Here is a 20775-nt window from a genome sequence, read left to right as displayed (position 1 = left end):
GGGGAGCAGAGGTTGCAGTGAGCAGAGATCACACCACTGCACTCCAGCCTGGGTGACAGAGTGAGACCCTGTCTCAAAAAAATAAAATTGTGCAACCAGCTGGGTTTGGTGGCACCCTCTTGTAATCCCAGCTACTCCAGAGGCTGAAGCAGGAGGTTAGCTTAAACACCAGGAGTTCTGGCGTGTAGTGCAGTATGCCTATCTGCTGTCCACAGTAACTTCATCATCAATATGACAACCTCTGGGAGTAGAATGGAGGGCTGCCTAAGGTGGGGTGAACTGTCCCGGAAACAGCAGGTTAAAACTCATGCACTGATCAATAGTGGGATTACGCCTATGAATAGACACTGCTCTCCAGCCTAGGCAGCATAGCAGGACCCCAGTCTCAAAAAAACAAAAAACAAGCAACTTTTTAAGGGTGACATCTCTTTCTATCACATAGTTTTAGAAAATTCAGTTCTTAGATGGAAGACTGATCAACTTTTCTCTTTTCTCTTGCTGTGTTTCATCAGCTATTCGTTTGTTCGCTAGCATAGGTGTTATACGTCTGACAACATGAAATTGTGTTACTGTACAATACGTAAAAGTAAACAATAGGAATGGGAGTAACAAATGTCTTGTGAGAGTTCTGTGGCAGGGAAAAATGACTTTCAGATGAAACTTTGGAGTAATTATAGAATATTAAACTTGTCAGAGTGAATGTATTACCTTATTAAAAACTTAGTTTGAAAAGATATTATTTACAAGTAAAAATTGGGGGTTCCAAACCCAGATGTGTCCATTTTTAGGTAGCTGGGAAAGATAACTTTTTAAAGTAGATAAGCTGCTATTGATAAACTTAATAAAATTTCTCTCTGAATTCTGTCTTCAGCTAATGTAAGTGTGGGTTAAACCCTCACACCTGTCTCAGCAGATAATAAAATTTCTCTCTGAATTCTCTCTTCAGCTAATGTAAGTACGGGTTAAACCCTCACACCTGTCTCAGCAGATAATAAAATTTCTCTCTGAATTCTCTCTTCAGCTAATGTAAGTGCGGGTTAAACCCTCACACCTGTCTCAGCAGATAATAAAATTTCTCTCTGAATTCTCTCTTCAGCTAATGTAAGTGTGGGTTAAACCCTCAAGCCTGTCTCAGCAGATAATAAAATTTCTCTCTGAATTCTCTCTTCAGCTAATGTAAGTGTGGGTTAAACCCTCAAGCCTGTCTCAGCAGCGGTGGTCTTAAGGAAAGTGTCCCTCCTGTTGCTACATAGACCAAGTCTCTCAAGACTCCCCTAAGTTGCATATAAAGTAGTACTTGCTCAATTGGCGCCTGAAATGATGAGTTTTATTCCCACTGCCTCTGCCTGTACCCTTCCTCATTTCCTTGAGGCATTTCTCATTTGTAAAGCTGGCTGAGCCTGTTTGTACTCTTGCGGCTGCCTCAAGGGCAGAATGAGTAAGTTGCATAAGGAGCCATAAATCAGGAGGCGCAGACTCATCTTTCCTTCCCTCAAGATCAGACTGTGGAGCAAGTTAATTCAATATATACTTATACATTGATGGGAAATAATGGGTACTAAAACTTTTTCCTCATTCTTTCTATTACTCCTTTTCAATGATGCTAAGGATTATAGATTGAAGAAACTGGCCTATTGAGGTGCAGGGGGAGTGTGCATGCATGTGTGTCTGTAGATGGTTTGGGCATGCAGGAGGTTGGGTGACTTTTACAACTTATTAACAGCTTAGCACTGTGTGATGGCTCAAAGGGAGACATGTTGGGACGTGTTATGCGGCACCAAGGTAGCCAAATGTCAAGAACATATTCTTAGTTAAAAAGTAGAGTTTATTAAAATGATTCTTCAGATGCAAATCTATTTTTAACCAGGCAGGAATACTTTACATTTTTACTTTTGATCTCTGTCTTCTTCAGTTGACTTTTATCTATGAATTTTAAAGCTTCTCACAAAGTATTGCTCAATAGTTAAATCAGAGCTGTCATCTAATCCCACCTCTATTACCTATCAGCCAGGTGACTGGGTGAGCTACTGAACATCACTAAATCTCAGTGTTTTGTTTGTTTTGTTTTTTTGAGATGGAGTCTTGCTCTGTCACCCAGGCTGGAGTGCAGTGGACACAGTCTTGGGTCACTGCAACCTCTGCCTCCCGGGTTCAAGAGATTCTTGTGCCTCAGCCTCCTGAGTAGCTAGGATTACAGGTGCCCACTACCACATTCGGCTAATTTTCATATTTTTAGTAGAAATGGGGTTTCACCATGTTGACTAGGCTGATCTGGAACTCCTGACCTCTAAGTGATCCACATGTCTCGGCCTCCCAAAGTGGTGGGATTACAGGCCTGAGCCACCGTGCCCAGCCTCACTAAATCCTAGTTTCTACCACTGTTTGGTTTTGCTATAATCTGTCTGGCAGGGTTATTATGAGAATTGGAAGAAATAGGGAGTGATTGGCACAAAATGGTATCCAATAAACGCCACCATTTAAGTCAGTAGATTCTTGAAAGCTATAGAGATGGTGATAGATGATGGAAAGAGATCATAGGGGCCTACACCTGAGAAAGGTTAAGACCGTCGAGAAGATAGCCTAATATAGGAATAGTATCTAATGAATTCTTAAATTGGTGGTTGTGACCTAGAACAGTTGTGGTGGGTGGTCACTTATGGCCTATTTTGGTTAGGGGATTAAGTTGAGAGTGCTTTTCTTATGGGATGGTACCTGAACAATGTTGAAAAGCCCAGGTAATCCTGCCATTAATAGATGACAGGAATGCTTAATTTGAATGGAATGTACTTTTATTCTCCTATTCTTTCAAATTTAAATTTTTCCTATATTCTGAGATTGATTGCAGACATTCCTGTGGCATCCTTTGTACTTGGCCATCTTTTTGCAATCTCTATTCTTCTGTAATAGGTCAGAGGTTAATAACCTTTTGCTATAAAGGGCTAAAAAGTCAGTATTAGGTTTCGCGGGCCACATTAGGGCTCTCCTTGTTTCAGTGTGCTTCACTTTATTGTGCTTCACAGTTGTTGTATTTTGTCTTTTTTTATTTTTATTTTTGAAATGGGATCTTGCTCTGTCACCCAGGCTAGAGTGCAGTCGTGTGCTCCTCAACCTCCCGGGCTCAAGCAGTCCTCCCTCCTCAGCCTCCTGGGCAGCTGCAATGACAGGCTAAATTTTTATTTTATAGAGATGGGGACTCGCTATGTTTCTCAGGCTGGTCTCAAACTCCTGGGTTCAAGTGATCCTTTCACCTTGGCCTCCCAAAGTGCTGGGATTACAGGCGTGAGCCACTGTGTCTGGCCAGTTTTGTTTTGTTTTAAAAAAAAAAAAAAAAAAAGCAAAATGAAAGATTTGTAGCAATTCCACATTCAGCAAGCCTATTGACACCATTTTTCCAACAACATGTGTGCACTTGTCTCTGTGTCACATTTCAAACTTTTTCATTATTATTCTGTTGTCGCGATCTGTAGTCAGTGATCTTTGTTACTGTTTTAATTATTTTGGGTCACCATAAACCAGGCCCATACCAGATGGCAAAGTTAATCGGTCAATGTTGTGTGTATTCTGGCTGCTCCACCAACTGGTGGTTACCCCATCTCTCTCCCTTTGTTTGGGACTCCCTATTCCCTGAAATTAAGCCAATTAATAACCCTACAATAGCATCTAAGCATTCAAGTGAAAGTAAGAGTTGTATATCTCTTACTTTAAATCAAATGCTAGACATGACCGAGCTTAGGAAGGCATGTCAAAAGCTAAGTTAGGTCAAAAGCCAGGCCTTTTGCACCAAATGATTTGCCAAGTTGTGCAAAGGAAAATTGCTTGAATATTCTAATGTGAATACATGAATGGTAAGAAAGCAAAACATAGGGTGTTACCTGAGCAAAGATGAGAAGGCTGGGTACCACTTGTCATTTATATGAGAGAGGAAAGTAATGGAATATACTTATTGCTACAATATGGAGAAAGTTTGAGTGGTCTGGGTAGATCAAACCAGCTACAACATTGCCTTAAGCCAAAGCACAATCTAGAGCAAGGCCCTAAGTCTCTTCAATTCTATGAAGGCTGAGAGAAGTGAGGAAGGTACAGAAGAAAAGCTAACAAGAGGTTGGTTCATGGGATTCAAGGAATGAAGTCATCTTTATGACATAATAATTCAAAGTGAAGCAGGAAGTGCTTATGGAGAAGTTGCGGTGAGTTATCCGGAATATCTAGCTAATGGATGAAGGTGGCTACACTAAACAGATTTTCAGTGTACTGGAAACAGCCTTCTGTTAGAAGATGATGCCATCCTGGACTAATATAACTAGACAGGATAAATCAATGCTTTGCTTTAAAGGCTGATTCTCTTATTATGGGCTAATGTAGCTGGTGACTTTAAGTTGAAGCCACTGCTCATTAACCCTTCTAAAAATCCTAGTGTTCTAAAGAATTACGATAAATTTGCTGGACGCAGTGGCTCATGCCTGTAATCCCAGCATTTTGGAAGGCCAACGTGGATCGATCACTTGAGGTCAGGAGTTTGAGACCAGCCTGGCCAACATGGTGAGACCCTGTCTCTATTAATAAAAAAAAAAAAAAAGAAGAAAAAGAAAACCCAGAAACCAAAATTAGCTGGGTATGGTGGCACATACCTGTAATTCCAGCTACTCAGGAGGCTGAGGCAGGAGTTTGCAGTGAGCTGAGATCACACCACTGCACTCCAGCCTGGGTGACAGAGCGATACTCTGTCTCAGAAAGAAAAAAAAAAGAATTACACTAAGTAAACTCTGCCCGAGCCCTCAAACAGCATCACAGGCTACCAAGGAACCTTTTCATGAAAAGAAGAGTCAGTTGATGTGGGAAACTTTGTTGTTGTCTTGTTTTCAGAAATTGACACAGCTACCCCAATGTTTAGCAACCTTCATCCTGATCCGTCAGCAGCCATTAGCATCAAGTAAGATCCTCTACCAGCAAAAGGCTCAGGTGACTAACATGTTTTAGCCAGAAAGTTTTTTTTTGGGGGAGACAGAGTCTAGCTTTTGCCTAGGCTGGAGTACAGTGGCATGATCTCAGACTCATTGCAACCTCTGGGTTCTAGAGATTCTCTTGCTTTAACCTCCTGAGTAACTGGGATGACAGGCATGCACAACCATGCCTGGCTTATTTTTGTATTTTTAGTAGAGCTGGGGTTTTACCATATTGGCCAGGCTTGGTCTCAAACTCCTGGCCTCAAGTGATCCTGCTGCCTTGGACTCCCAAAATGCTCGGATTACAGGCATGAGCCACTATGCCCATCTGCAACAAAGATTTTGAATTAAGGCATGTACATTTTTTTTTTAAAAGACATAATGCTGTTGAATGCTTAACAGAGTCTACGGCCATACCACCCTGAATGCTCCTGATCTTGTCTGAATACTTAATAGAATACAGTATAGTCTAAGCATAACTTTTATATGTAGTGGGAAACCCCCAAAATTGTGCAACTTGCTTTATTGTGATATTCACTATAATGCCATGGTCTAGAACCAAGCCCACCATATTTTCAAGATATGCCTCTATTTGATGGAAATACATCCTTATTTTAGAGAGATTCATAAAACTTCATGTGAATTCCTGGTTTCGCCCTCAAACCAAGTTTGAGCTGTGTTTCAAAGAGTATACTTTTGGTAAAGAACCACATAGTCCTGTGTTGCCTTTGAGTGCTTGAATTGTTTCCAAAATTTGCTCTCTAGAACTAGCATTTGCTGTCATCAAAGGCGGGCTATCCTATAGGACTCCAAAAGTGTTCTAGAATGGAAGTTCTAAGCAAAAGTAACATTGTGGTAGTAATGTCACATCAATAATCTGTGGTGTCCATTTCAAACATTAGGCCAAAAAAGTCATTTAATATCTTGTAGTGTTGGCAATGTCACCGTATCTTTAAGTCGGCATGGTCATTGCCTTGTGTGTGCTGTAAAGATTCAGAGGATGAAATAGTCTAATTTGTTGCATACTTTATGAATTGCAATGCAAATGCTCAGTATTTATGCATTTGCTGCCACACAGTAAACAAAAGTTGTATTCCTGGTCATATCTCAAGACTGGATTGATTTGGCTCTTTTACCCAAAGGGGCAGTTGGAGACTAAGTTGAATGAAGCCCTGACTAATGGGAGCATCCATTCTGAGATTCCTAAAGGAGGCTTGACTAGATCCATTTTCCCCCTTGGCTTGGCATAGGTTTAATTTTGGTTTAGAAGTAACCTGATTTTATTTTTCCAAAGTGTTTCCTTAACTTAATCTCACAGATTTAAATTTTGGGAAGAATAGTTCAGTCTCTCGATATGGAGCCTCTCAAGTTGAAGATATGGGGAATATAATTTTAGCAATGATTTCAGAGCCTTATAGTAAGTATTGCTTTTATATCAGTGCAGTCCTAGAATTTGCACTATTTTTCTCTTATCTATACTCAGAGTTCCCTAATAGCTAAAACAATGACTTGTATGTTCTCATTTTTAGATCACAGGTTTTCAGATCCAGAGAGAGTGAATTACAAATTTGAAAGTGGGACTTGGTAAGTGCTCAAGTACTGTTTATTTGAGCTTTTCAACTTGTTTTTGTTCCTATTGTGTCACTTAATTCTTGTTATATTTTAGAAACTTTACTAATCCTTTTAGCTATCCTTTCTTGCTATTAGGTCATCTACTTCAAGCTTGGGTATTGGGATTAAAATCTAATGGCTTATTGGCATCTTTAGTCACACTGACCTCAACCATATTATATGCTCACATCTGTGATTGTTAATTGGGTCTCTGCAAAACTGTCCAATCTTTTACTTGGAACACTTCCAAACGAGAAATTGTAGGCTTTAATAGAGTTCACAGTTTTTACTGGGATAATTTTATGTATGTTCTATAAGTACATATTTATTTATTTATTTTTGAGACAGTCTTGTTCTGTTGCCCAGGCTGGAATGTCACGGTGTGATCTCGGCTCACGGCAACCTCTACCTCCCGGGTTCAAGCGATTCTTGTGCCTCAGCCTCCCCAGTAGCTGACAGATGTGGCACCACCACACCTGGCTAAGTTTTGCATTTTTAGTAGAAATAGGGTTTTGCCATGTTGACCAGGCTGGTCTCTTAACTCCTGGCCTCATGTGATCTGCCCACCAAAACCTCCCAAAGTGCTGGGATAACAGGTGTGAGCCACTGTGCTTGGCTATATAGGTTTCTACTTTAAAGCAAAGGCAATAGTTAGGGAGAAGTATGAAGTGGTATCCATTAGTGATCACAAGTAGACCTGTTTGTTTGTAAATCACTTTAATGAATTGGGTGTTTGCCTGGTGTCTGAATAGAAACTTCTGACAGCTTTGCCCATAGAAACAGACTTTGAGGCCTATTTAGTTATGAAGAGAGTGACTCATTAAGAAAATGTCCTAGGAGAACTGGAAATGTGGACATGGGAGGGATAAGATGTTAAAAGGTATCAAAATATATCATAGGTCATTTGCAAATGAGTCATTAAGGTGTGGACACTCCCAGGCATTTCTGGTCTTTCTCTGGGATGGCTCCCTGGTTGATATTTTAATGGCAGACATCCTACCGTAGACACACATTCCTGTGTGGGTTGTCGGCTTTATTCTGATCCTAAATTTGGCTGCTAAGCTAGATTTAAACCCCCATGTATACTGGCTAGATTTGAGAGTGAATTCAAACCTATCTTTTAGGGTTCTAGGAACTTTCAGGACATGAGGGGGGCCAAGCAAACATTTCCTCAGCTTTTTTTTTTTTTTTTTTAGACTTTCCCCCCAAAAAAAAAAAAAAAAAAAAAGCTGAGGAAACATTGCCTGGACTGTAGTGCAGTGGTGCGATCTCGGCTCACTGCAGCCTCCTCCTCCCAACTTCAAGCGATTCTCCTGCCTCAGCCTCGCAAGTAGCTGGGGTTACAAGTGTACACCACCATGGCCCAGCTAATTTTTGTGTTTTTAGTTGAGACAGGGTTTCACCATGTTGGCCAGGCTGGTCTCAAACTCCTGACTTCAGATGATCTGCCTGCCTCAGCCTTCCAAAGTGCTGGGATTACAGGTGTGAGTCACCATGCCTTCCTCAGCTTTGATAGACAGATGGTTTGCTGAGTGAGCTAGCTGTGTTGGGCCTGCACAGGCAGCCATCTTTCTGTAATGAGCCACCTAACCAGTACTTTGAGCTGTACTCACATAAGTTTTGAGGTTATAAGGAAAATCAAGTAGTATTGCTAGTGTGTCTGAACACCAAATAATACATCATGTGTAACTGGGCGGTTGTCTTGCAGGGGGGTAATAGGTGCCTGACTTGCTAGCATTTTTCATGCAACCTGAAGTTTTGCTTCATCCACAGCAGCAAGATGGAACTTATTGATGATAACACCGTAGTCAGAGCGAGAGGTTTACCATGGCAGTCTTCAGATCAAGATATTGCAAGATTCTTCAAAGGACTCAATATTGCCAAGTTGGTTTTCTTCAATCTCTATTTTACTTAACAATCCCAAAGGGATAATGGATTTTCTATCATTTTTTTTCCTCACGGTATTTTTTTTTTCTACCTGCCATCTGTTTCATTACTCTCAAAGGGGAGGTGCAGCACTTTGTCTGAATGCTCAGGGTCGAAGGAACGGAGAAGCTCTGGTTAGGTTTGTAAGTGAGGAGCACCGAGACCTCGCACTACAGAGGCACAAACATCACATGGGGACCCGGTATATTGAGGTATGTCCTCACCACCTGAGCCCCTGGGCATCCGAATGAGAATTAACATAGAACAGAAGGCCAGAAACACTAACTTCTCTGTCTTTTCTTAGGTTTACAAAGCAACAGGTGAAGATTTTCTTAAAATTGCTGGTGGTAAGTGCCTTTTATGTAATGTGGATTTAGTTAATAGAACATGGAAAATAGATTTTTTTTTTCCCCCAGAAGGAGAAGCTTCCAATAATAACACTGAGCTTAATGTGTAACACTTGTCCTAAGGCTTGAGCCAACCTCCTATAGTTAAATAGCCATTAAAAATAGTACTATACAAAGGTGATAGTTGTATCTGTACAGAAAGGATAGTTTTTGTGGGTTGGTTTTTTTTTTTTTTTTTTTTTTTGGAGATAGAGTTTTGTTCTGTCACCCCAGACTGGAGTGCAGTGGCACAACCTTGGCTCATTGTAACCACCAAGTCGCAGGCCCAAGCAATTCTTATTTCTCTGCCTCCCAAGTGGCTGGGCTTACAGGTATGGGCCACCATGCCTGGCTTTGTTTTGTGTGGTTTTTTTTTGTTTTGTTTTTTTTTTTGAATTTGGCTTTTGTTGCCGAATCTGGCATGCAATGGCACAGTCTTGGCTCACCACAGCCACCGCCTCCTGGGTTCAAGCGATTCTTCTGCCTCAGCCTCCTGATTCTCAGCTGGGATTACAGGCATTTGCCACCACGCCCAGCTAATTTTGTATTTTTAGTAAAGATGGGGTTTCTCCATGTTGGTCAGGCTGGTGGCGAACTCCTGACTTCAGGTGATCTGCCGCCTCGGCCTCCCAAAGTGCTGGGATTACAGGTGTGAGCCACTGCACCTGGCCAACTTTTTGTATTTTTAATAGAGACAGGTTTTCACTGTGTTGGCCAGGCTAGTCTGGAACCCCTGACTTCAAATTGATCCTCCTGCCTCAGCCTCCCAAAGTGCTGGGATTACAGGTGTGAGCCACTGCACCCGGCCAGGAAAGGTTATTCTTGAAATGAGTCAGAAAACTGCTTTCAAACAGCTATGCTGCAATACCTGGGATTGTTGCATATGTGCTTCTAATTTTTTCTAAACTTAACACATGAGTGGCCAGAAATATGGTAGTTCTGGGTCTCACAGTGTTTTTGAATGCATAGTATTTACAATAATATGGTTAGAAAGGGTAGAACAGATACGGTTTTTATCCAGTTATTTTGTGATTAATGACTTTAAAACCTGAACGTAACAGATGCATAAAATGTTAACTGTGTTTTTTTCTCTGATTTTTTTTCTATATGTGTATCTACTTTGTAAGTTTCTACTGCTTGTTCATACTGTTTTGTAATTTCTTTAATGTATTAGGAACATCTTACATTAGTCAATTTTCTTAAATGTGAATTGCTACATAGTGTTATATGTACCATAATGTTTTAAAACATCCCTGTTGGAGCCAGGCACATAGCTTGTGCCTGTAATTCCAGCTTTAGGGAGGGTTGCTTGAGCCTTGGCATATTTGAGAACAGCCTGAGCAACATAGTGAGATTTTGTCTGTAATAAATAAAATATCCCTGTTGAACATTTAGAACTTATTTTCAACTTTTGACTTTAATATATGTTATAGTGAATATTTTTAAATCTCTGTATGTGCCACTTATTAGGATAAATCTCTAAAAGCAAGTTAGCTGAATCAAAGAATTGTGGACCTTTTCAACAGCCTTCTGACACCTGTTGCCAAAAGATTTGAAGATGGCTTTCACTACATAAGAGAATATTTGTATTCCAGCATTCCGTAGCCCGGGTGAAAATTTTGTAGCTATAGAATTTACAGTAACAGCATCCTATTAACACAATTTGCTGGTATATTTGTGCTCCACTTCATCTTTTAGATAAACTTGAAGGCTTCAAAATTCAGGGTTTTAACTTTAAGAGTATTTCCAGTGTTCCCAAGCAATGTCTGATGTTGTTTGGGGTCAAATATATTTGGAGTTGCTATGGTTTTACCTAAATCCTGCATTTCATGATAGACGTCTTACAACTTGGAGATGGCAAAGTCAATTAATGTTTATATTGTTTCTGGGATTTCATTGTATGTAAATAATGTGATAAGAATTTGTATTAGGGGCTGGGTGCCGTGCCTGTAGTCCCAGCATTTGGGAGGCCAAGGCAGGCAGATCACTTGAGGTCAAGAGTTCCAGACCAGCCGGGCCAACATGGCGAAGCCCCATCTCTGCTAAAAATACAAAAATCAGCCAGGCGTGGTGGTGTGTGCATGTAATCCCAGCCACTCTGGGAGGCTGAGGCAGGAGAATCACTTGAACCTGTGCGGCAGAGGTTGCAGCGAGCTGAGATTATGACTAGGAGACAGAGTGAAACTTTGTCCAAAAAAAAAAAAAAGGAGTGGGGGGAAGAAAGGAAAAAAAGAATTTGCTATTAGGGAAAATGCTACTGGTATATGAGTTTCAAAGATATGCATTTAAGTATTAGCTCTGTGACAACACTGTACAAAATGTTTTATGATGGGGAGAGTGTTGACCAATATTGAAAGTAGGTACCCCACAAAGTCATTATACTATTCTTTTTCTTTTCTTTCTTTCTTTTTTTTTATTTGAGATGGAGTTTCACTCTTCTTGCCCAGGCAGGAGTGCAATGGTGAAAGGTTGGCTCACTGCAACCTCCGCTGCCCAGGTTCAAGCGATTCTCCTACCTCAGCCTCCCCAGTAGCTGGTATTACAGGCATGTGCCATCATACCCAGCTAATTTTGTATTTTTAGTAGAGATGGGGTTTCTCCATGTTGGTCAGACTGGTCTTGAACTCCCATCTTCAGGTAATCCGCCCACCTCGGCCTCCCAAAGTCCTGAGATTATAGGCGTGAGCCACCACACCCAGCCTCATACTTTTCTTTATACTCAAGAGTGTTTGAACCTTTCTTAATAAAAAGTAATTAAGTTACTTGCAGATGGTTTTCTTGGCGGTTGGCGGGGGGAAGTAATCACAGAAAGATTTTTTTTTTTAATCCAAAGTGCTTTATATCTATTACCCTACTTAATTCTCATAGTTTTTGATGCAGTCAATCTTGCAGACAAGAAAACTAAGGCACGGAGTTGAGCTTGACCAAGATCATGCCCTAGTCAGCAGTAAAGCCGAGATTGGACCCAGGCATTCTGGCTCAGGGACCTGTGCCTTTAGCACCATGACTTACTAGTGATTGGCCCGTAATTTGTCTTGCCGGCTTCCTAAATTAAGAAGGATGTTTTATGAAAAGGAGGAAGAATTTCAAACTTAGTAGGAGAAAATTCTGATTTCTAGGATGTTATTTTGAATTCATTAGGAGTGGATCTTAATTATGAACTGAAGACACTGGCAGGACTTTTATCACTTTAAAATCAGTGACGTTGGGCCGGGCGCGGTGGCTCAAGCCTGTAATCCCAGCACTTTGGGAGGCCGAGGCGGGTGGATCACGAGGTCAAGAGATCGAGACCATCCTGGTCAACATGGTGAAACCCCGTCTCTACTAAAAATACAAAAAATTAGCTGGGCATGGCGGCGCGTGCCTGTAATCCCAGCGACTCAGGAGGCTGGGGCAGGAGAATTGCCTGAACCCGGGAGGCGAAGGTTGCGGTGAGCCGAGATCGCGCCATTGCACTCCAGCCTGGGTAACAAGAGCGAAACTCCGTCTCAAAAAAAAAAAAAAAAAAAAAAAAAATCAGTGACGTTGATGTCTTAACTATTTCTCTTCCTGCTTCCTAATATTTGTTTTCCCTAGGTACTTCCAATGAGGTAGCCCAGTTTCTCTCAAAGGAAAATCAAGTCATTGTCCGCATGCGGGGGCTCCCTTTCACAGCCACAGCTGAAGAAGTGGTGGCCTTCTTTGGACAGCATTGCCCTATTACTGGGGGAAAAGAAGGCATCCTCTTTGTCACCTACCCAGATGGTAGGCCAACAGGGGATGCTTTTGTCCTCTTTGCTTGTGAGGAATATGCACAGAACGCGTTGAGGAAGCATAAAGACTTGTTGGGTAAAAGATACATTGAACTCTTCAGGAGCACAGCAGCTGAAGTTCAGCAGGTTGGTTTCTAAAAACTGAGTATGTTCTACCTTTGTATTAATTTCTGTTCTTTATCTCTGAAAACAATCCTACATTACTCATTTTAAAATAAAACTGGTAAAATACTGAAAGTTTAGCTGCATGAAAGTAGTCTTGATTCTATAATCAAGAGATAGCTGCTGTTATCCTGTACACACACAGAAAACATACTATGTATTTTTACAGAAATGAGATACGCTATAGCTGGATTTTTGTATTCTGTTTTAAAACTATATCTTGAAAGCTTACCCATGTCTGAAAAGTTTCATCTTTAGATATCTCGTGGAAGTGCATACTTCAGAAATTCCTCTAGTGTACATTTATATTGCTTTTTTTCTCTATCATAAGAAATTTCTATGTAAAATGCTTATAAAACTTTCATCAGTTTGATTTCTGTAGCATTAGATATAGAGTGTGAGCTTTTAAGATTTTTGATGGGTTGCCAAATGTTATTTCCCAAAAGACCTCATCAGTTTCATACCCTGCTGGTGAGCTCTGTTCTGTTTTTACTAGCTTTCAGCATTTTTTGTTTGTTTGTTTTTGAGACAATCACGCCCTATCACCCAGGCAGGAGTGCAGTAGTGCAATCTCAGTTGACTGCAACTTCTGCCTCTCCTGTTCAAGCAGTTCTCCTGCCTCAGCCTCCTGAGTAGTTGGGATTACAGGTAGCCGCCACCACACCCAGCTAATTTTTGAATTTATAGTAGAGACGGCGTTTTGCCATGTTAACCAGGTTGGTCTCGAACTCCTGATCTCAGGTGATTGCCCACCTCAAACTCCCAAAGTGCTGGGATTACAGGCGTGAGGCACCGCTCCCAGCCACTTTCAGCATTTTTGAGGCATAGAATGAGGCAACCACTTCCCCAAAATGTACTAAGATCCGGGCATGAAACCATTTATTAAATTTCAAGCTTTTCAACTGTTGATTTGCCAGCTGAACATGTCTTCAGGGTCAGTTTGCCTTTGTAGCAGAAATGGTATAGACTGCTTTTCCAACTTGATCTCTACATAGCTTTTCCAACTTGCTTTATGTGTGTTCCATTGTAGAACAGTGATTCAAATGATCCCTCAGCTCTGCTTTGTACATATTTAGGATACTTTATTATTTCTGTGAGTTCATCAGAGTTTTGTGTAGCTTCTGCATCCCATTGTATGTTGTGATTTTAAATAATTGTGCAATGTTAAGAACTTCTTTACCTACTAGAATGCCAAAATAATTTTTAGACTTAAAAAAGCATAGGTGAAATTCTAAATTATTTTTGTGTTCCATTGTACTGGTGCTCTTGAACCCTAAACTAGTTGCATCCTTACAGTTTAAAACTTAAATCTGGCCAGGCGCGGTGGCTCATACCTGTAATCCTAGCACTTTAGGAGACCAAGGCGGGTGGATTGCCTGAGCTCGTGAGTTCGAAACTGGCCTGGGCAACACAGTAAAACCCTGTCTCTACTAAAAATACAAAAAAATTAGGCAGCCATGGCGGCGTGCACCTGTAGTCCCAGCTATGTGGGAGACTAAGGCCGGAGAATCACTTGAACCCAGGAGGTGGAGGTTGCAGTGAGTCAAGATTGCGCCACTGCACTCCAGCTTGGGTGACAGAGCAAGACTCCGTTTCCAAAAAAAGAAAAATTAAATCTATGCGTTTTTGGAAATGTTATAGATTCTGAATCTCTAAAATGTGCTTGAGGTTTCAAACCGTGCACACATTCTTCCCAAACCAGGAGAAAAAACTTAAGATTTTGTTTCAGATCTTTACTTGGAAGAAGAGTTTGTTTTATGAAATAGTGGCATAAAATAAGCTACCCCAGTGTCTGGGCTACTGTGTGTTGGTTTGGCAATAGCATAGGCTGTCTCTCTGTGTTTCTACTATGAGTTGCTTTTGGGTGTAGATTCTCTCTACTTCTCCATCTCTCCTGATTTGTTTAACAAGTTTTGAACTAGTCATAGACTCTTCCACTGTGTTCATCATTTTATTCAATAAATATTTGAGCACCTCTTAAGTGGCAGGTATTATGAGATGCTTCACCATTTCCTGTCCTGAGTTTGTCTATCCTTACACTAATTTTCTATTCTTGTTCTTCTAATGCTTTTGCTGTGTCTGGATTGTTTGTATAATTTTTTATTATTAATGTCTTCCTGTCTCTCATGGCATAGCTCTGGTGGTGCTGTTTGATTTTTGTCCCCTCTTTCTCAGATAGCAACTGAGCAGGGTGTAAATGGGGAAGTTAGTGCATGTTTTGGGGAGGGGTTATTGATTTTTCTATATTGTCAGTTTATGGGATCTTAAAGGCTACAGTGACTAAATTGCTCATAAAACCTGCAGACACCACAGATAGCATTTGCCTAAGGACTTCTAGTATTATGAACTAGTTGGCATGCTCTAAGACAAAAGCGGACAAGAGCCTTATAATATGAGTATTGCCTAAGGGCAGTGTTTTGTCCAAAATCCGCCTGACCTATCATCATCCATTTCCAAGATAGTTGAATTCCATGAATCTAGAAGATATTCAAGATCTTCTGTCCTACCACTGTCTCAAATTCACTTGGAAACTAAATTACTATTCATCTTTATGGTCACCAAATGATTCTTTTCAGTTCTTTATATCCAGCCATTCTGTCTTGTGCTGTTATTCAGCATTATATTTTAATATCTAGTCATTGTTTGCCCTGTGATTCCTTTACTGGATCATTCTCTATTTCTTGGGTTTGGAGGTGGAGTATGAAGGTAATGAGGGGAATACTGTGTACTTCGTGAAATTATATCTAATGAATTGCTACCAAAATTCACGTATAGTGGTATGTCCAGAATTGTATAAAAGCAGCAGATTTTAGGGATACTGGTCCCTCGGTAGAGAGTGATACATTGCTCCAGGTAGACACTAAGTGTTTAAGCGTTTTGTGCTGTGTGTGGTGTACACCCCACCATGTATTTGACAACAAATGAGCATCATGCTTTCCCTGCTGAAATGCGTGAATCCCTTTCTCCATCACTACTTCTCAAACTTGCAGGTACTTCTGAATCACTTGAAGATTTAGTTCAGATGAAGATTCATATTTATTAGGTCTGGGGTGGAGCTGGACACTGCATTTCTCACGAGCTTCCCAGTGATGCCATTGCTGATCTGCAGAAAGCAGCGGAGTAGCATAGCTCTAAATCATTTCTGTTTTGCTTTGAGTACAGGTGCTGAATCGATTCTCCTCGGCCCCTCTCATTCCACTTCCAACCCCTCCCATTATTCCAGTACTACCTCAGCAATTTGTGCCTCCTACAAATGTTAGAGACTGTATACGCCTTCGAGGTCTTCCCTATGCAGCCACAATTGAGGACATCCTGGATTTCCTAGGGGAGTTCGCCACAGATATTCGTACTCATGGGGTTCACATGGTTTTGAATCACCAGGTAAGAAAGACACTTAGTGGAAAACTTACTCCCTTTTTCTCATTATCAAAGACTAATGTTAGATATTAGTCTTTGATAAATAAAATTGGTCTTAGATAAATTACTTACATCTAATTAAAAAGTACATAGTCATTGTGTAGTGACATTTGGCTAAAGAGAAGGAAAAAGAAAAAGTACATAGTCCTCAGTTACATACTGAGTATTTAAGGAAAGATTTAACTGTAAATACAAGAGGTCTTTAGAATGAACTGAAAGTAATGCCATCATTAGTACAGTAATTCAAATTCAGCTTTGATTCCTTCATTGCATAATCCATCACATTATCAACAGGATCAAGTAGGCACCACATATGTTATCAGTCTTGATACAATTTTTCTTATTGCAGCTATTCAGCTCAGCAGCTCTGCTATGGTGTTACAACAATCATGGATGATATTTTAACAAATAAGCATATCTGTGTTCCAGAATATTTTGTATCCATAGACTGTTTAGAAATGGCTTGTGTCATGTTTAATATATACATGTTAGACATCAAATTACATTCAGTAGGAAGCAAAGTCAGTAAGGACTTAATATTCACACAACCTAGAAAGAACAGTATGTGTGGGTCATAATAGGCTCTCAAATGTATTAGTGAAAGAATTGCTGAGAAGCCTGCATCAAAATCTAACTGAATTCTTCAGTATACAAATGTAAAGTATTTCCTGGATTACTGTCACCTGTTTTCTGGTTAAAGAAAATTATATTTGCTGGAAAATTTAACAGTATTTTGTGCTGTCATAAGCAGGATAAAATTCTACAAACCCATAAGCCAGGTAGTTCTAATTGAAACTTTGGAACTCTTTATTAAATGCAAAGTTGTATTAATTTTTGAAAATGCTTTCTGAGGAGTAAGGGTTGAATATAAGCTTATATTGAAAATACTGATTTTTTTTTCCCTAAATTGCTAATTTCTCACATTTTCTTTTCACTTGGAGATTTGTTCACTTTCATAACTGTAATCTTGTCTCACTAGAAAGCATATACCATTGAATATGAGGAATCCGAAAACATCCTGAGCCCTTGCCTTCTATACCAGTTTTCTACATCCAGTGCATGCTCATTCCAAATCTTCAGTAAATATTAATATTATACAACTTTTATCTGAGCCTCGGCATGTTTCACTTTAAATAAAATTGCCCGCATTTAAGCATCGCCAGGGAATTATTTGGTTTCTTTATTGAGTCACCACTTCTAATAACCCAGGGCCATTACTCTTTGATTAACAACAGTAGACAGATTTGTCTTTCTTTGACCCATGTGACCTATTGTGATTACACTTGGGAAAAGGTTCTCAGATGATGGACATGCTCTTAGCTGCCTTAAAGATATTAGATTTCCATCTTGGACTGGGTTTGTTGCTAGTTTCCCTGGTGTGGTAACTCTAATGGTAACTTGCATGGTATAATTTCACAGTCCTTAAGAGACTTTTTGAGAAAACCATAAAATAAGAAAGTAGTCCTATAAGCTGATTATGTCTTTTTCTCCCCCATAAAACATTCATGCTCCATAAAACTAGGTGTTTTAGCTCTGTGAAACAGAAATCTACAGGTTTGCTTTGAAGTAGGAGATTTTAGCAAGCTATTACCAATAGAAAATGTTTATTAGTAACACCTGTTTGACCAAGGTGGCGCTGTCAGAAAGGAGGTGAGAGAAGGGCTCCCAAGCAAAGCTGATGATACAACCATCACTGGGCCTTGCAGTTCCCAAATTCCCTGCCGCCAGGCCACATTCCAACCTAGGCCTCGGAGACGAGTAAAGAGTGAAAGGGATATGCCAGGTCAGTGACGGATGGGAACTGAGAGCCGCAAGAGAACGCTGGTTTGTTCAGTTTCCTGTAGGAGGGTACCTTAAGCTCCAGTGCTGGTTCTGTTACTAGCTTTTCTCAATCAAATGAGATTCAATTGAATTTTTTAGAAGAGAAGAAAAACTAATATACCATCATATATTTTGAAAACGCAGTCATAAGGAGACCCTTTTAAGACCTTGTGTATCTGATACTAATTAACAGAAATGAAAAAGGCTCATTTTCAGCTATGAGCTCTCAAAACTGTTTCTTAACGGTTTTGTTGGCCATTCTGGTGATCAGGTGATTAAATGTAAGTCAGGTTTCAGCAGATCACACCGTCACCCGGATTTTATGGCTAAAATGTCTGCATTATGGGTGATCGTTACTTTGCGTGTTTTGTAAGCAACCATTTCCTTGATGAAGGAGACAGTCTCCTTTTGTTTTTATTCTTCCCCCACACACTCAGGGCCGCCCATCAGGAGATGCCTTTATCCAGATGAAGTCTGCGGACAGAGCATTTATGGCTGCACAGAAGTGTCATAAAAAAACCATGAAGGACAGATATGTTGAAGTCTTTCAGTGTTCAGCTGAGGAGATGAACTTTGTGTTAATGGGGGGCACTTTAAATCGAAATGGCTTATCCCCACCGCCATGTAAGTTACCATGTAAGTTTTTCTTGGGTCTTGGCGCTACTCTACGCTATATGCTGGTAGGTGCTTAAGCTGCTTTCATAACTTTCTGTGCCCCTGGTTCTTTCTGAGGCAGGTGAGGTGGTTATGTAAGGCTCTCCCATCTGTAATTGGTAATATGTGGTAATCATTGAAGACCTTGGTTGTGGACACCCATAATTAGAGATGCTACAAAAACTTCCTTTCAAATTATATTCCTGCTTTTCCAGTGATAAGCACTTGATTTCTGAAGCTTAGTGTGCTCCAGATAAGCACTGACTCTGGGAGGCAACCTGGCTATATAGATATTTTAGTATTCATTTATAAATAAAATAAGTATGGCTGGATTCTTTTTCTTTTTTAAAACATACTGACCTTTAAGAAGGGCAGTTTGATGCACATGTTATATTTAACTTTTTGAGCATCAAGAATTTTTTGAACATTGTTGAGCACTTCTATTGCTCTCCAGGATATCTGGAATGAGCAAGTTAGCCAAAAAATAAAAATAAATGCATAAATGAATTAGCCAAAATTTTCATTGGATCACAGGATCAGTGCTTAATTTCAAGCCATGCTCTTGCTCATTGGCACCTGGGTGCAAGCCATCTGGAATCCTGTTTGAGGGGAATAAGCCCTGTAGTCTAGAGACCAAGTTCTAGTTAGTGAATGAGGAACATACAGGAATCTGATGTTATAATTTGAGTCTTCACAATTTCTCCTTTAAGTAAGATGTACCTTCTTAGGCCTGTTGGGTATGTTTAAAGTATTCAATATTTGGCATGAAGTTCTAAGAAAGTAAACTGGATTATATGCTCGATTCCAGTAAAGTGGGGGGTTTGGGCACCTCACTTTCTAATAAGATGGACCTATACTAATACCTTGTTTGGTAAAGCATTATTTGTAGAACATTCAGTGGGGCTTAATCCTTTTTTTTCTTTTGAATTTCTAAATGCTAATATTCCATTTACCTGCTGCTTGCTGTTGGTGAATATCTTAGAGTTGATCATTAATGAGTATGAAATTTTGGAAATTTATAATTGGGTTAAGAGATCTTGTATATCTCCAAAAAAAATTCACATAAGAATATAATTCTACACCTATGATTACCTTTAATACTTACCAAAAATGATGACAAACATTTAGCCATTGTCTTTTTAGAAGAGTTTAGTTTTTAAAAAACAAAATTTCAATTTTTACATAACTAATACCTGTTCTACTGGACTTTTTTTTGTTTGTTTTGTTTTTTTGTTTGTTTTTTGAGACGGAGTTTCACTCTTGTTACCCAGGCTGGAGTGCAATGGCACCATCTCGGCTCACCGCAACCTCCGCCTCCCGGGTTCAGGCAATTCTCCTGCCTCAGCCTCCTGAGTAGCTGGGATTACAGGCATGTGGCACCATGCCCAGCTGATTTTTTGTATTTTTAGTAGAGACGGGGTTTCACCATGTTGACCAGGATGGTCTCGATCTCTTGACCTCGTGATCCACCCGCCTCGGCCGCCCACAGTGCTGGGATTACAGGCGTGAGCCACCGCACCCGGCCCAGAAATTGCTTTTTTTTAAAAAAAAAAAAAAAGATAGAATCTCACTCTGTCGCCCAGGCTGAAGTGCAGTGGCATGATTTTGGCTCACTGCAACCTCCACCTCCCAGGTTCAAGTGATTCTCCTGCCTCAGCCTCCAGAGTAGCTGGGACTACAGGTGCAGACCACCACGCCCAACTAATTTTGTATTTTTAGTAGAGATGGGGTTTCACTATGTTGGCCAGTCTGGTCTCAAACTCTTGACCTCATGATCCGCCTGCCTCTACCTCCCAAAGTGCTAGGATTACAGGCGTGAGCCACTGTGCCTGGCCCAGAAATTGCATATTTTTTAAAAAATCTAATCTCAAGTACTAAAGCAGTTAAGTAGTTATCATTCCCCATTGAGGAGTTTCTTGTTAAATTTGACAAAAAAATGTTACCAAAGTCTTCTTGATATTTTAAAGTTTGTTACCTTACTTTATTAAGAAGGAACTTTTTTTTTTTTTTTTTTTTTTGAAAGGGTTTTTCCCTTTTTTCCCCGGGTGGGGGGCAGTGGCGCGATCTCGGGTCACCGCAACCCCCGCCTCCTGGGTTCAGGCA

The 20775-nt window shown here is 40.3% G+C and overlaps 1 protein-coding gene across 7 annotated transcripts in view; it reads left to right on the top strand.

Moving 5' to 3' along the window:
• Window positions 1–20775, top strand: part of ESRP1 (epithelial splicing regulatory protein 1) — a 66022-nt gene that overhangs the window by 13443 nt on the left and 31804 nt on the right. For 4 of the 7 annotated variants that reach the window (XM_032248895.1, XM_032248918.1, XM_032248909.1 and 1 more), the window contains exons 5-12: window positions 6262–6360; window positions 6473–6527; window positions 8328–8438; window positions 8560–8692; window positions 8785–8827; window positions 12443–12744; window positions 15943–16161; window positions 18456–18654. In XM_032248895.1, the coding sequence (XP_032104786.1) occupies window positions 6262–6360; window positions 6473–6527; window positions 8328–8438; window positions 8560–8692; window positions 8785–8827; window positions 12443–12744; window positions 15943–16161; window positions 18456–18654 (1161 nt within the window). The remainder of the gene's footprint in view (window positions 1–6261; window positions 6361–6472; window positions 6528–8327; window positions 8439–8559; window positions 8693–8784; window positions 8828–12442; window positions 12745–15942; window positions 16162–18455; window positions 18655–20775) is intronic. The other 3 variants (XM_032248927.1, XM_032248900.1, XM_032248886.1) reach the window with 1 other exon arrangement.

This window comes from Sapajus apella, unplaced genomic scaffold (assembly GCF_009761245.1).
Source record: "Sapajus apella isolate SASKATOON/1434 unplaced genomic scaffold, GSC_monkey_1.0 scaffold3, whole genome shotgun sequence".
NCBI lineage: Eukaryota > Metazoa > Chordata > Mammalia > Primates > Cebidae > Sapajus > Sapajus apella.
The sequence above is the reverse complement of the archived record's forward strand: the minus strand, read 5'-3'. Positions and strand labels throughout refer to the sequence as shown.